General features: G+C 42.0%; 1 protein-coding gene across 3 annotated transcripts; it reads right to left on the reverse strand.

Moving 5' to 3' along the window:
- Positions 1–1,927: 1,927 nt before the first annotated feature.
- On the reverse strand, positions 1,928–14,783 carry ZNF582 (zinc finger protein 582). Of its 3 annotated transcripts, XM_010387040.2 has the most exons (5): positions 14,385–14,783; positions 12,898–12,986; positions 11,535–11,661; positions 11,163–11,258; positions 1,928–4,341 (listed from the first exon to the last, which is right to left on the reverse strand). In XM_010387040.2, the coding sequence occupies exons 1-5, from the start codon at positions 14,395–14,397 to the stop codon at positions 3,020–3,022; spliced, it is 1,647 nt and encodes a 548-aa protein (XP_010385342.1). In that variant the 5' UTR covers positions 14,398–14,783; the 3' UTR covers positions 1,928–3,019. The 3 variants fall into 3 exon arrangements, with proteins under 3 accessions (XP_010385342.1, XP_030798621.1, XP_030798622.1); XM_030942761.1 differs by lacking the exon at positions 12,898–12,986; XM_030942762.1 differs by lacking the exons at positions 11,535–11,661; positions 12,898–12,986.
- Between the last annotated feature and the right edge of the window lie 31 nt (positions 14,784–14,814).

The raw sequence follows: 14,814 nt of genomic DNA on the forward strand, positions 1-14,814 counted from the left end.
GAAAAAGATGCTTCTAATGGATGCTGGAACAGTTTTTGAAGCTTGGAAAAAGCATTGGTTCTCATTAAATAAATGGAGATAGCAGAACTGCCATGACAAATGATGACGGGATCAAAAGAAGTGGCTATACAAGAAGGGAGAACAAGCGTCATGGAGATGGCCGACAGTGGCTGTCCCTAGGCGAGAGCTGGCTGCAAGAGGTGCCGCTAGGGAACTGGGCTCTCTAGTTGCAATGGGAATGATAGGATCTCAGAATAATGGCAGCAGCCAGGTGATAGCTCTTGGCATCCAAAGCAAGGAGAGCCATAACTACCATATGGGTAGAAGGTTTATAATAGTATCTGCGGAGATTGATCTTCAGAAATCTGTGGGTCTGGCTCATAGCACGAGTTTGCCAATGGCAAGTCATCTGCTGCCAATAAGAGTAAACTGAGACAATGTGTTGCTCTGTAGACCAGGCAGGAGTGCATGGCATGATCACAGCTCACTGCAACCTTGAATTCCTGGGCTCAATTGATAATCCTCTCACCTCAGCCTCCCAAGTAGTTGGGACTACAGGCACATGCCACCACACCTGGCTAATATTTCTGTTTCTTTTAGAGATGGGGTCTCCTTTTGTTGCCCAGGCTTGTCTAGAACTCATGGTATCAAGTGATCCTCCTGCCTCAGCCTCCCAGTGTTGGAATTACAGGCGGGAGCCATAGTGCCTGGCCCAAACTTAATTAAAAAACCAGAGAAGGCAAGGTGCAGTGGCTCACACCTGTAATCCCAGGACTTTGTGAGGCCAAAGTGGGAGAATTACTTGAGCCCAGGAAATTGAGACCATCCTGGGCAACATAAGAAAACCCTGTATCTACAAAACAATTTTTAAAAAAATAAGTCTGGTGTGGTGGCACATGCCTGTAGTCCCAGCTGTTCAGGAAGCTGAGGTAGGAGGACTGCTTGAATGGGAGGTTGAGGCTTCAGTGAGCCATGGCTGTGCCACTGCACTCCAGGTTGAGATGCCATCTCAAAATAAATAAAATAAATATAGGTGCTGTGGCCACACAGTCTCTGTTGCAACTACTCAGCTCTGCTGTAGTGAAGTCAAAGCAGCTGTAGACCATAAATGCAATGTGTCACACTCAGACTTTATAAAGCAGGCAGCAGGCTGATTTGGTTTTTAGACCCTGCACTAGGCAAAATGGGATATTATGTAAAAATAAAGGTATTTATTTTTACATAATCGAGGGTTAGTAGTCTGTCCCTGTAAGTCAAACAATATAAATTAAAAAGCATAAATGTCTGGAAACTCAAGGTGTTGGCAAAAATGTTTTAGGAAATTCTGATCCAGCATACCAAATTATATAAAAACATGGAGATTTTTACCATTGCAATCTAGTGGCTTAAAGGACTTATTTAGAAACTTGTATCCGAAAATGCAGAATACATATTTTTTCAATGTTCATGGAACATATATAGAAATCAATTTTGTACTTAACTACAAAAATAAATAAATAAATAAATAAAGTCAAATTGGGCGGCACACTGGCTCATGCCTGTAATCCCAGCACTTACAGGGAGTGCTGGGAGGCCGAGGTGGGTGGATCACAAGGTCAGGAGATCCAGACCATCCTGGCCAACATGGTGAAACCTCATCTCTACTAAAAATACAAAAATTAGCTGAGTGTGGTAGCACGCAACTGTAGTCCCAGCTACTGGGGAGATTGGGGCAGGAGAATCACTTGAACCCAGGAGGGAGAGGTTGTGCCACTATACTGCAGCCTGGTGACAGAGTGAGACTCCATATCCAAAAAAAAAAAAAAAGTAAAATTCAAAAAAGTAGGTAACTTCAGGCCACATTTACCAACCATAATAAAATTAAATTTGATATGATATCACTTAGGATGCTTTTGGCTACGAATTTACGAAATACCCAACTAAAAGTGAGCAATCAAGGTTTATTTCTCTTACATAACAAGGCATCAAAAAGGCAGTTCCAGAACTGGCCTAGTAGCTGAGTCTTCTTAGGCTCTGGGTCAGCTTCTCTGAGGTCCACTTTCTTCTCTTCTTGGTTCCAGGATAGCTGTAGCAGCTCCAGGCGTCATGTTCTCACAGAAAAATGTTTAAAGCAGGAAGCGAGAGAGGAGGAAGTCTTCATGAGAAACCTGTCTCTTCCGAATGAGGAAAACCTTTCCCAGAAGCCCTGGCAGATCCCACTGAGCAACACTGGGAGATACTGGCCATCCTGTGCTGCACAGGAGACTGGAAAATTACCATCTGATATCCTCAGAGTCTAAGGCAAGACACAGATGCTGCCAATAACAAGGGGAATTGGGTATGGCTGCTGGGATGGCAATCAATGGTTGTCTGTGCCAGTCACATAAAACAATGTACCAACGTGGAAATTAAGATATATTCTCCTAAATTTAATTATTTCTGGATCAGAAAGAAACAAAAACCAAGATTACTGTAAGATGGTCGCTTTATCATTTTCTGTTACTTCTTTCACTGCCTGGGTATTTGGTAGTCTTGAATAGTACGTTTAGTGCATATGAGTTTATCTTTCAGATTTTCACGTCTATGCATGCATTCAAAGGCTGTAAAAATTCCTCCAGTGTAGCTTTGGATTTCCCCTTCCCCTCACATCTCTTTGGCCACATTTCACATCTCTTGGCATGTTAAACTCTCAATTCATTATTTTCATTACCATTTATGGTAATTGCATGATTTCTTTGTTAAGCAAATGATAATTTGGCTGTTTTTTTAACTTGTAAGAAAACTAAAACTTTTTGCTCTTGATAAAATCACTACACTGTGGTTAGAAAATGTGATTCTGGAATGTGTTAGAAATAAAATTTCTTCCAACCTTTCCCTGCTTCTTTGACAATCATGGTCTGAACAATTTACATCCATAAAATTTTCTTTGATATGAATTTTCAGACTTATGATCAAGGATGACCTCTGAATGAAGGTATTGTCACTGGCATTACATTCTTCAAGTCTTTCTCGAAGAGGGAGGAGTTAAGTCATGATTAGCCTAAGCTAATGGGCTTTCCCCATTACTTCCACTCATATGGTTGCTTGCCAACATAAATTCTCTGATGATTAGTAAGGGGTAAGTGCTGATGGAAGGCTTTTCTACATTTATTATATTCACATGTGTTTCTCTATTATGCATTCTCTGAGATTGAACGGTAGTCGAATCATGACTCAAGGTCCTCTCACATTCCTTATATTCATAGGGCTTTTTCTCAGTGTGAATAACCTGATGATGAATCAATTGTGAGCAATGACTAAAAGCCTTCCTACATTCCTTACATTCATATGGCTTTTCACCTGTATGAATTCTGTAATGTACAGTAAGATGTGAGACCCGTTGGAAGGCCCTACCACATACCTTACATTGGTAGGGTTTCTCTCCAGTGTGAATTCTCTGATGTTGCTTGAGTTGTGAGCTCACTCTAAAGGCCTTTCCACATATTTTACATTCATAGGGTTTCTCACCGGTATGAATTCTCTGATGTCGTATAAGAGTTGAGCCTTGATTAAAAGCCTTCCCACATTCCTTACATTCATACAGTTTCTTGCCAGTATGAATAGTCTGATGTTGAATCAACTGAGAACGATGACTAAAGGTTTTCCCACATTCCTTGCATGCATAGGGTTTTTCACCAGTATGAATTCTATAATGTACTTTAAGATGCGAGATCCGATTGAAGGCCTTGCCACATTCCTTACACTGATAGGGTTTCTCACCTGTGTGGGTTCGCTGATGTTCAATCAGCTGTGAGCTTCGACTAAAGGCCTTCTCACAGTCTTTACATTCGTATGGTTTCTCACCAGTATGAACTCTCTGATGTTGTATAAAATTTGAACCAGAATTGAAGGCCTTTCCACATTCCTTACATTCATAGGGTTTCTTACCAGAATGAATATTCTCATGTTGAATTAGTCGTGAGCCATATTTAAAGGCCTTCCCACATTCCTTACATTTATAGGGTTTCTCATTAGGATGAATTCCTTGATGATTAATAAGGAGTTCCTTTTGCCAGAAGTCTTTTCTACATTTATTATACCCAAAAGCTTTTTCTCTAGTATGAATTTTCTGATAAAAAGTAAGGGATGAATGCTGGTCAAAAGTGGGCATTTCTTCATGTCTGATGATCATTTGATGGAAATGTCTGTCTGGATTTCCCTGTTGTCTGTCAAACTGGCTTCTGCATTCCCAATCATCTTGGAAACTTGAACACTCAAGACCATAACTTGTAAGGCTTTCCATTATCTCCCATTGGGGTGATTCGACTTCATAAACATGCTGTTTTGGAGATAATTCCTTGGTATCATATCTGTACTTCAATACTGAAAAAGAATGAGAAAAGCAAGTATGTTTGTTTGTTTGTTTTTCCAAATAAAGGAACTAAAGTAAGAATTGGAAGGTTTAGACTCAATGCCTATTAACTCTTGAATGTAGCTAAGCAATTAGAAAACGGACAAGTAGTACAGTGAAAGGAAAATAACATAAATGAGATGAGGGAGGTAATGAGAGGTTATAAAAGTGATTCTAAAATGTTAGTGGGGGGCTGGGCATGGTGGCTTATGCCTGTAATCCCAGTGCTTTGGGAAGCCAAGAAGGGAGAATCACTTGAGGCCAGGAGTTTGAGACCAGCTTGGGCAACATAGCAAGACCCCCTGTCTACAAAATAATTTTTAAAAATTAGCCAGCTGCAGTGGCACATGCCTGGAGTCCCCGCTGAGAAAAGAAGACTGCTTAAACCCAGGAGCTCGAGGTTGCAGTGAGCGATGATCATGCCAATGCACTCCAACCCGGGTGACAGAGGGAGACTCGTTTTTTAAAAAAAATAAAGGTGTGGGTCAGAATCACTGTTGAACCATATTTTTTAAGACAATAAATGTTTCTGTGAGACTCTAGAAAAGACAAATATAGAGTGACAGAAACCAAAGCAAATCATTGGTTTGAGGGACTTTGCAGGAAGGAGCACAAGGGAACTTTTTGGGTTGATGGAAATGTTTGCTATCTTGATTGAGGTGATGGTTATATGGGTATATAAATTTGTCAACACTCATTAATACTACATTTTAAAAATGCATTTTACTGACTGTAAATTATGCCACCAAAAGAGTGAATTTTTAAAAGATGATGGGGATTTCAAGATGAAAAGAGTTCTGGAGATTGACAGTGATGATGGTTGTACAACAGTGTGAATGTACTTAATACTACTGAACTGTATACTTGAAAATGGTGAGCATGGTAAATCTTGTATTTTACCGCAGTTTAAAAAAATAAAAATAAAAGTGATGGAGGAAGTGTGTGGTTGGATCTGCAACCTGCCTCAGCGCCTGGGAGACATGCAGGAGAATGAGCCAGAGGAACATGCTGGTACAGTGGCAGCTAGTCTCATGTCTGCTAGAAGTTAGAATGACATGGCTGCTGTATTCTTTTGTGAAGCTTCTTATATCTGAAGTTTAGCTGAACACCATGGTGTTTTTTATATCTGAAGTATAGCTGAACACCACGGCTGAAGCCCATTGTCAACTGAATGACATTTCTTAAATTTTTTAAATGTCATTCATTTACCTGAACCTGTTTCTTAAAGGTGACTTTGGAAAAAGAAAGGCTTTGTTCCTTGTTTAGAGGATTAGGCCAGTTGATTGAGGGTGGGTCCTTCTAGAGCAACATACTTTGCTAATTATTCAAACTGCATGAAAAAGTTGAATGGTATAAGGGACTGTGATTCTATCTGGTCCATGATTTCAGCTACAGTGGCAGGTTTTACTGTACTTATAGCAACCAACCCCAGTTGACTTAAAGAGATTCAGATAGAGCTTGACACAAGGAGCCATGAGAGAAAATGGATGCTTTTGAATGTATTCATGGCGTATATGGAACAGACAGCCTTGGAGGACTATATAGGCACATACAGGTTTCATATGGTGGCAGACCAGATACTATTATTCATTTTGTTATTTGTGAAAATATTAAGCTAAAATTACTGGAATATAAGATTGCTTCTACAATGGAAGACGATAAAGACTGTGAAAGAAACATCAGGTTTTGTGGGAATAATGCTGGCTGCTGTCACCTCAAAGACTTGGGCCACAGCTACAGTGTATACACATGACATTGTAAGAACAAGACTATGTAAAGAGTACACAAAGGTATTTTTTTCAGACGTTGTGTTTGGCTGTTCAAGAGAAAGGTTACGGGTCTCTACTGTGGTCTAACAACTCAGCGAGTGAGACAGTTTCCAAACACAGCCACCTATCTACCTATGAGGGCATGGATCTACTCAATGGTTGGGACATGTGCCAGCCATCTTACAGAAAAAGGAAAACCAAGAAACTGCAGTGGACCATGGAATATTAAAGCCAACCTGGTGTACAGAACAAAACACATTTGAGACAAGCTAACTGCCTAACTGGGCTTTCGGTTGTAGGAATTAAAGTGAACACGTATTACTTGGTCTTTTTGGCAATGTAAAAAAAAATCTTGGCTGCTTCCAAGGAAGTGTCTTTTTAAAGCGCTCTTTTCTCCAAAATGCCATTTTCTCTACCACATCCACCTTGCACAGTTGGGCTCTGTTGATTTACAGCAGGGTACAGTGTTATTTATTCCACGAACACATTTCTACTCCTGCAAATAAAGCCACTCCTGATTAAATACTATTATATAACTATCCAGAGATAGCACTACCAGTCATAAATTTCCAACTTCTTGCTTCTATTTAACTTGTAAGGTTGCAAAATAGCAACAATAATGATGTTTTCTATGTTTTCACATTTCTTTACAAAATCTGGCACAGTATTTTAAAGTTATTTGGGCAGAAGTCACTGTTTCACGCAACCAATGAAACAACACCTAAAAATCTGACGTATAGTCTTAGCATTAAAATATTTTATTTTCCACTTCTAACAGGTGCTTGATGTTTAGCATAATTTGGACATTTAAATAAATACGCCAAACTCAAATGCTAATAATTAGGGACAAACTACTAATAGTTTGGGACAGCAGTAAAATGTTGATTTGTGGTCACTCCAGTGATACGAACACATCCTCATATCTTCCCTAACTTTGTGGTACATGAAGACAGCTAGAATTCAACTGTCCTTTCAGTGATTTATTATGAACCTGCCTGTTTATCATACCTAGATATTGTTTGCTCAAAGGGGGAACATTTACCACTTCTGAATTTTTCTCTGCTTGTTTCCAGAGTAACCATTTGAACCACATTATATTAATAACAACAGTATACAGTTATAGAAAAGGGGCTATCTGCTGTCTAATTCAGCAGGTAATTTTTGATTTACACTTTTGTAAATGAACAAGGTACATTTTTCTTTTTTTTTTTTTTGACAGGTTCGCACTTTGTCACCCAAGCTGGAGTGCAGTGGCATGATCTCGGCTCACTGCAGCCTCAACCTCCTGGGGCTCAAGCAATCCTCCTGCCTCAGGCCCCCAAGTAGCTGAGACTACAGGTGGGCACCACCGTGCTCAGCTAATTTTTGTATTTTTTTGTAAAGACGAGGTTTTGCCATATTGCCCAGGATGGTCTCAAACTCCTGGGCTCAAGCAATCCGCCTGCCTTGGTCTCCCAAACTGCTGGGATTACAGGTGTGAGCCACCATGCCCAGCCTCAAAGGACTTTTTGATGAGACTTTGATTCTGTCCTAATTTGCTGAATCATACATCATAGAAAGACTCAAGTTGATGTGCTAACAAGGATATCATTTTTAAATGTTGCCATTCAGTTCAAATGTAACTTTTAATACTTTAAATTGATATATGTACATAACCCTTAAACACGTTCATGATAATTCTGTTGAGACTTCTGGCTAAGGATGCTGCTATACTGGTATATAAAATGTGCACAATTAAACTCCAGTGTGATCCTACTCATTTCAGTACATATGAGTGGGGATCTTTTGTGCAGCAGCTTTATCTTAATACGGCTCTTTGTGAATGCACTTTATAGATAGCATTTATTGAGGGTGAAAGAGCAGAAGAGAATTCTATGTTAAGTATTTTTATACAAACATTGCCGGGCGCGGTGGCTCAAGCCTGTAATCCCAGCACTTTGGGAGGCCCAGACGGGCGGATCACGAGGTCAGGAGATCGAGACCATCCTGGCTAACACGGTGAAACCCCGTCTCTACTAAAAATACAAAAACTAGCCGGGTGAGGTGGCGGGCGCCGGTAGTCCCAGCTACTCGGGAGGCTGAGGCAGGAGAATGGCGTAAATCCGGGAGGCGGAGCTTGCAGTGAGCTGAGATCTGGCCACTGCACTCCAGCCCGGGCGACAGAGCGAGACTCCGCCTCAAAAAACAAAAAAAAAAACAAAAAAAAAAACAAACATTGGTCATTTATTAAACAGAACCAGTATTCATAACATTTGTCTGGGTTTAAGATATGTCGTTTTGCAGATCTATTCACTGTAGTGACCCCAACATTACTGAAAATTACCAAGCTTTTTCGGCTCTCACCAGTGAAAAATTGTACCCTCTTAAATTCTGTCAGCATGTCACATTCATTGTCATCAACAGTAACTGGATGTTTCTGAGATGTTTTGACTCGACTCAAAAATATTACAATCAGTTTGGAGACAAAAGCACAACCGGCATTTTAGTTTAATGATGACACTGACGACTTTTAAAAAAAACCTATATACAAACATTCTATATAAAGTTTGCTTCCAAAATATTTTTCTTTTTTTTTTTTTTTTTTTGAGAGATGGGGTCTCATTCTGTTGCCCAGGCTGGAGTGCAGAGGCACAATCACAGTAATACTACAACCTCAAACTCCTAGGCTTAGGTCTTCCTCCTCTCTCAGCCTTCTGAGTAGCTGGGACTACAGGCGTCAGTCACTGCGCCTGGCTGCAGAGGGATTTTAATATGTCAAAGTATTAACATGATGTAGTAACTTTGTGCCCTCTCAAATCTCTTTTCTATCACATCCTTATATGTAAAAGTATTAACACGCTGCACTAACTTTGTGCCCACTCAAATCTCCTTTTTTTTTTTTCCGAGATGGAGTCTCGCTGTCTCCCAGACTGGAGTGCAGTGGCGCAATCTCGGCTCACTGCAAGCTCCGTCTCCCGGGTTCACGCCATTCTCCTGCCTCAGGCTCCTGAGTAGCTGGGACTACAGGCGCCCACCAGCACGCCTGGCTATTTGTTTGATTTTTAGTAGAGACGGGGTTTCACCGTGTTAGTCAGGATGGTCTCAATCTCCTGACCTGGTGATCTGCCCACCTCGGCCTCCCAAAGTGCTGGGATTACAGGCATGAGCCACCGCACCCAGCTCAAATCTCTTTTCTATCACATCCTTATGTTCTTCGACACACTGACTTTTATGCTTCTCCTTTTAGAAACATAAAATTCTTGTTCTAGTCTTAGTTGTAAAAAACATTTGAATGTGTACCTTGCTCAGGCGAAGATTTATGACCTACTAGTCACAGCTAAATAGTCAACATTGTCAGAGCTGATACTTTTTGGTTCGTGTGAGGTTTGGTATTCTTGCATTTATGTACATGGCTGTCAACCGTGTGGACTTGTTCTGTACTGATGTTGACTAGCTTTTACTGAATTGTTGAAACTAAAAATGTTAAACACGTGCTTATAAAAAAAAGGTGGGGGGATTATGTCCAAAGAGCCCAAGAGCCAGTCTGAAAGGGTGTCACTGGCCAAATCTGGAAAAACATGAATGTTGTGATAAATAATGATAATGGGTAATCATCTGTTACCAGATAAAATAAGATTTATTTTATTCCGACCTGGAGATGAGAAAAAATATGCCACCTACTATTAATCCATATGATATAAATGAAGAAACAAATGGTGAAAGGGAGAAAGCTCTTCTTTACAGGAGTATGTGATCTAATAAATAAAGAAGAATAAAGGTTTAAAAAAATCACTATTTTGTAACTATTAATCATATCTGATGCAAGGGAAAACTATCAATGACTTCTGAAACTAGCAGGTGAATAATATGTGAGAAGCACAATAGTTAATATCCTCTCAAGGTGGACCATAAAATCATGGCTTGGCTCTATTTCTACACTGCTTTCCCTCTGCCCACAGTGCACAGCCCAAACTTCTTAATGTGGTTGCGTTTCCTAGCTTATCTTTTTTTTTCTTTTGGAGACAGAGTCTCTCTCTGTTGCCCCAGCTGGAGTGCAGTGATTCGATCTCGGCTCACTGCAATCTCTACTTCCCATTTTCAAGCAATGCTTCAACCTCCCAAGTAGCTGGGATTACAGGCATGTGCCACCACACCAGGCTAATTTTTGTGATTTTAGTAGGGATGAGGTTTCACCACGTTGGCCAGGCTAGTCAAGTCATTTGCCCGCCTCAGCCTCCCAAAGTGCTGGGATTATAAGCATGAGCCACCATGCCCGGCCCCCAGGGTATTTCTTCGTGTTCCTCCCTTTGTTCACTGACCTCAGCCACAGAGGCCATCCATTATCTCAGAGGTACCAAGGGCTCCCTGCTCAGGTCCTTCACACTCACTGGCTGCAATTGGTATTCCCCAGCTACATCACACCTTCCATGTCTCAACTGAAACGCCTTATCCTTGAAGAGGCCATTGGCCCTACCATGCACCCTGACTCAACCTGTTCTTTTTCTTTCACATATTAGCTCATGTCCATGTGTCTGTATGATTTCATGTCTATTTTCCCACTGCAGTGTAAGTTCCTTGAAAGCAAGGATAATGTCTGCCTGCCTCATCAATGTATACTGTGACATATTCCATGGTGCCTAATAAAAGCTTATAAGTACTTGTTAACTGACTCTCCAAAATTCAAACAAACCGATACACATTCCTTTAGAAAAATGGTCAAAGGACAAGAGCATGTCCTATGCAGGGACATGGATGGAGCTGGAAGCCATTATCCTAAGCAAACTAACACAGGAGCAGAAAACCAAAAACTGCATGTTCTCACTTATAAGTGGGAGCTAAATGATGAGAACACATGGACACATAGAGTGGGACAACACACACTGGGGCCTTTCAGAGAATGGAGGTTGGGAGGAGAGGTTGACAACACTTAAGACATAAGCTTTGAATGTAGCAACCTGCAGGGAAGATTTTCTAAGACAAAGGGCTACTTGCAGCTGACCTGATACCTGCAGTGGCTACTCCCTTCCCATTGATACCTCACTCACCTGGGCACAGGCCTCCAGACACCACCCTCTCCACCATCCAGGGCTCTTTGCCTTGCTCTAGGAAGGAGATCACATCAGGCTTGGAAATGGCAAGACCTGGAGATAAGAAGAAACATGCCACCTGGTTATGGTGTGGGGGCCCCAGAATTCAGATCCAAGACCTGGTCATCAAGCAGGAGAGGCAGTTGCAGGAAGTGCCAGAGGAAGATGGGACAACTGCCTGAGGGCAGGGGAAGATGCAGCTTCAGCTGACAGCGCTGCCCTTTAACCCCTCAAAAATGACCAGTCATAAGACTCAAAAGCACCCAAAAACTGTCCAGGAAGGAACATGCCCAAGGATAACCTCCAAACTAACAGACGAGATCACCTTACCCAGTGAGACCAGGTTGCTGTAGGTCTCCAACATCACGTCTCTGTACAAATCCCTCTGAGCAGGTGCCAGACACTGCCATTCTTCTTGGGAGAAGACTATAGCCACATCCCTGAACAATTCTGACTCCTGGAATGGCAGGCATGTATGATATATATGTATTCCAATGGTTCACAGTGGGATGAAAGGAGGTGGGGCAGGTCTTTGCAGGAGGGGGGTTGTTTTGTTGAACAAGAAGGGTGGGACTGAATGTGAAAAGTGACAGAAGAAATGGGTATGAGTAAAACAGAATGTTCAAATGTTCTCAAACACTCCTTTTAACTGCAAATCAAAGCTCTGTGTACAGGTCTGGGATGAAAATTAAAATCAAGCTAAACGGAGTTTTCCTTATTGTAAGAAACAGTGTAATAAAGCACACTGCCCACTCTGTACTTGGCATACAATAAATTCTCAAGGTGAGACCTATCATTTCTATCTTTTGGAATAATAACAATAAAAAATATTTCTGATGGATTTTCCCCAAATATTTTATTTTTTTTTAATTATGGAAACATGTTGTCTATCTTAGATACAGGATTTTCATATAAGTCAAGAATTTCTTGGAGATGAAAGTTCATCATTATGTTGGAACATAACACAATCATTTTTCTTCATGGGAAAAACCATGGAGATCACTTTTATTCAGTGTACAATTATCTATCAAGTGAAATGAATGCCCCAAACATCCTCTTATTTTGGATCCCGAGGTTGGATCAGATCTCTAAGGTTTTTCCAAGCCCTGACCACTCACCCACCTAGCCGATCATCTCACTTTCTGTATCACTCACCATTCTCAGCTCTCTACTTTTCTTGCTCTTAAGCTAAAGAAACAAATGGAGGATGTCCCAGATTCAAATGTTCTGTTCAACGTCAAACTAGACTTTAACTCTGGCATTGAATCTTCATGGATTCCCAGCCAAACCTCAATTACATATCCAATCATTAATCACTCCCAAAGCAGGACACTGTACCACACGCTGAAACTGAAACCAACCACCACCACCTCCCCTGCTTTTCTATATGCAATTGCTCCTAAGCGTTCATTTCCATCTCTTCAAACTTCAGTTCTTACAAAGGATGCTCTCTTTCATACAGGGAAATGAGTTTCTCCTCCTAGCAGACGAAAACCAGCAGGAGATGCAGAATGCTATAGAGAATAAATCTGTGGGCATTTGTCAGAGAGGAGAGAACAATGGGAGAGGGGACTCCTGCCTGGTCCTTTTATTCCCTAAAATGGGAAAGTCTGAGAACCAAATTCCTGGATGGAACCCAGGTGGAAAGTTTCAAGATAAGGAAAGCAAATATTTGTGGGATTTTAAAACTCACAAGGGACATGACTTTTAGAATTTCAAGGGCTGATAGGTCCTCCTCCTGGTTCCTCTCTTGGGGAAGGGCAGAGTCCTGCGATGGCAGAGCTGGGGGAGGAAAGAGCAAATATGAGAGGCTAGGCTTGCCTCACAGCTCCTAGAATGCCAAAGTTACAAGTTCCCACTTGCTTGCCCCTCTGCCCAGCCAAGAAAATGGATGGGGGAGGGGAACAAAGGGATCCTCACCCAACCCCAGGAAACCAGCTTTAGCTGCTGCAAGGCAAAGGGAAACCAGTGGTCCATTCCCTCCCATTTCCCCTAAACATCCAGTGGTTCTGTTTTGTTGCAGATGCAAGACTGAGACGGGGATGCTGTGGGCTGTTCTAGTGACTGAGACCCACAAGTTACCTCAAGGACAAGGAAGGCTTCCCTCAAGCCAGGAAGCATAGAAAGCCTGCATAATTTGCACAGCCCCAGCCTAGAATAAAGCCTTTCCAGGACTAGGCCATTTAACTCTTTCCTGCAGCAAATGTAACACCTTCGAAAGTCTACCTGGCTCTTTTCCCAACTGCCGAATTTACAAAAACCTTTACAGCCCAAACTGAGGCTTTGTGGACGCCACTTCATGGAGCATGCCTTGCATCAACAAATGGGATAGACTTGCAAGGAACAATAAGAGACAAATCACACGCAGTACGCCCAGTGCTCATCATCAGCACATAAATGTATCCTTCCACAGAGCCACAGCAGTACACAAAGCTGCAGGCCCAATAATATTTGCTAAATAATAGAACTGAAAATTAGTACATAAGTAAGCCAGTCCACAAGTAGGCAAGTGGTTGAATAATTTTTGGCACAGCCATATAATGCGATGCCAACTGACTATCTAAAATGACTATCAAAAACTGACAAGCAAAGATATTAATTACTGGATCCTCTGAGAACATTCAGCAAAAAGAAGTCAAACTCACTAACACACAGGCTAAAAACAAAACAAAACAAAAAAACTGTAAGGAAAAACACCCAAGTATTTGCAGTGTTATCATTTAACCAGTTCTTGAACTCATTGTTAAGAAGTATTTTGTAAAGGAGTATATAAAGTGCCTATCGCATTACAAACATTTGGTTCTAAGTAACTTGTAAGTGAAATAATTATGAATGTTGCTTAATATGATGTAATAGGCAGCTTTTCTTTATTACGACCACTTTTATAAGCATTATTTGTATTAACTGCACCATATCCTATTTACACAGGATGGCCTGTGATTCACTCAAGTGTTTCTCCATTGCTGGACACAGAATTTGAACAAGGTCATATAAAATGTTTCCAAGTATAAGTTTTTCTAAACTAGCGGTTCTAAATCTTCTGGGGTCTTGCAACTCTCTGAGAACCTCATCAAACAAGATTGCCTCTCAGATTTAAAAAAAAAAAAAAAAAAAAGCACGCGTAACAGTGAATGCAAAACATCCGCAATTTCAGGGGGTCGGAGACCCCTGCGCACCCACCTAAGGGGTCCATGCACCTGGCCTATGAGGCCGGACGCAGAATGGGGGCGCCAGCCGGCGCGCGCCGCGAGGGCCGGCGGGAAATGTAGTCTCACGCCGGTAAAGCCACAGAGCGACGATGGGGCGAGAAGTCTCAGTTCTTCTCAGGCCTGAGACCCGCCTGGCCGCGGCACCAGCTCCTGCTGGACCCCAGAGCATCTGGAAAGCTCCGGAGCCCCTCACCTGCCGCCTCCTCGGGTCCAAGTGCCACCGCGGCCGCGCCCCCAGCAGCCCACGGCGCGCTTCCACCACGGTACCGGCGGATTCGCCGTGCGCAGCCGGAAGATGGCGCAGACGCACAAAGCACAGCGATGCTGCGCCATGATAGGGCCGGCGCCGCAGTGACTTCTGGGAAACATAGTCTCTAGGCGTGAAGGCAGCAGCCCGGCCT

This window comes from Rhinopithecus roxellana, chromosome 12 (assembly GCF_007565055.1).
Source record: "Rhinopithecus roxellana isolate Shanxi Qingling chromosome 12, ASM756505v1, whole genome shotgun sequence".
NCBI classification, from domain to species: domain Eukaryota; kingdom Metazoa; phylum Chordata; class Mammalia; order Primates; family Cercopithecidae; genus Rhinopithecus; species Rhinopithecus roxellana.

Bases quoted from the DNA above. Each gene is read 5' to 3' on its own strand.
- ZNF582 (XM_010387040.2), bottom strand. The intron at 11,259-11,534 runs GTAAGGTGATCT...TCTTATCTCCAG, and splicing joins CAGCAACCTGGTCTCACTGG to GTCTTGCCATTTCCAAGCCT. The intron at 4,342-11,162 runs GTGAGTGAGGTA...ATTCTTTTTCAG, and splicing joins GTCTGGAGGCCTGTGCCCAG to TATTGAAGTACAGATATGAT.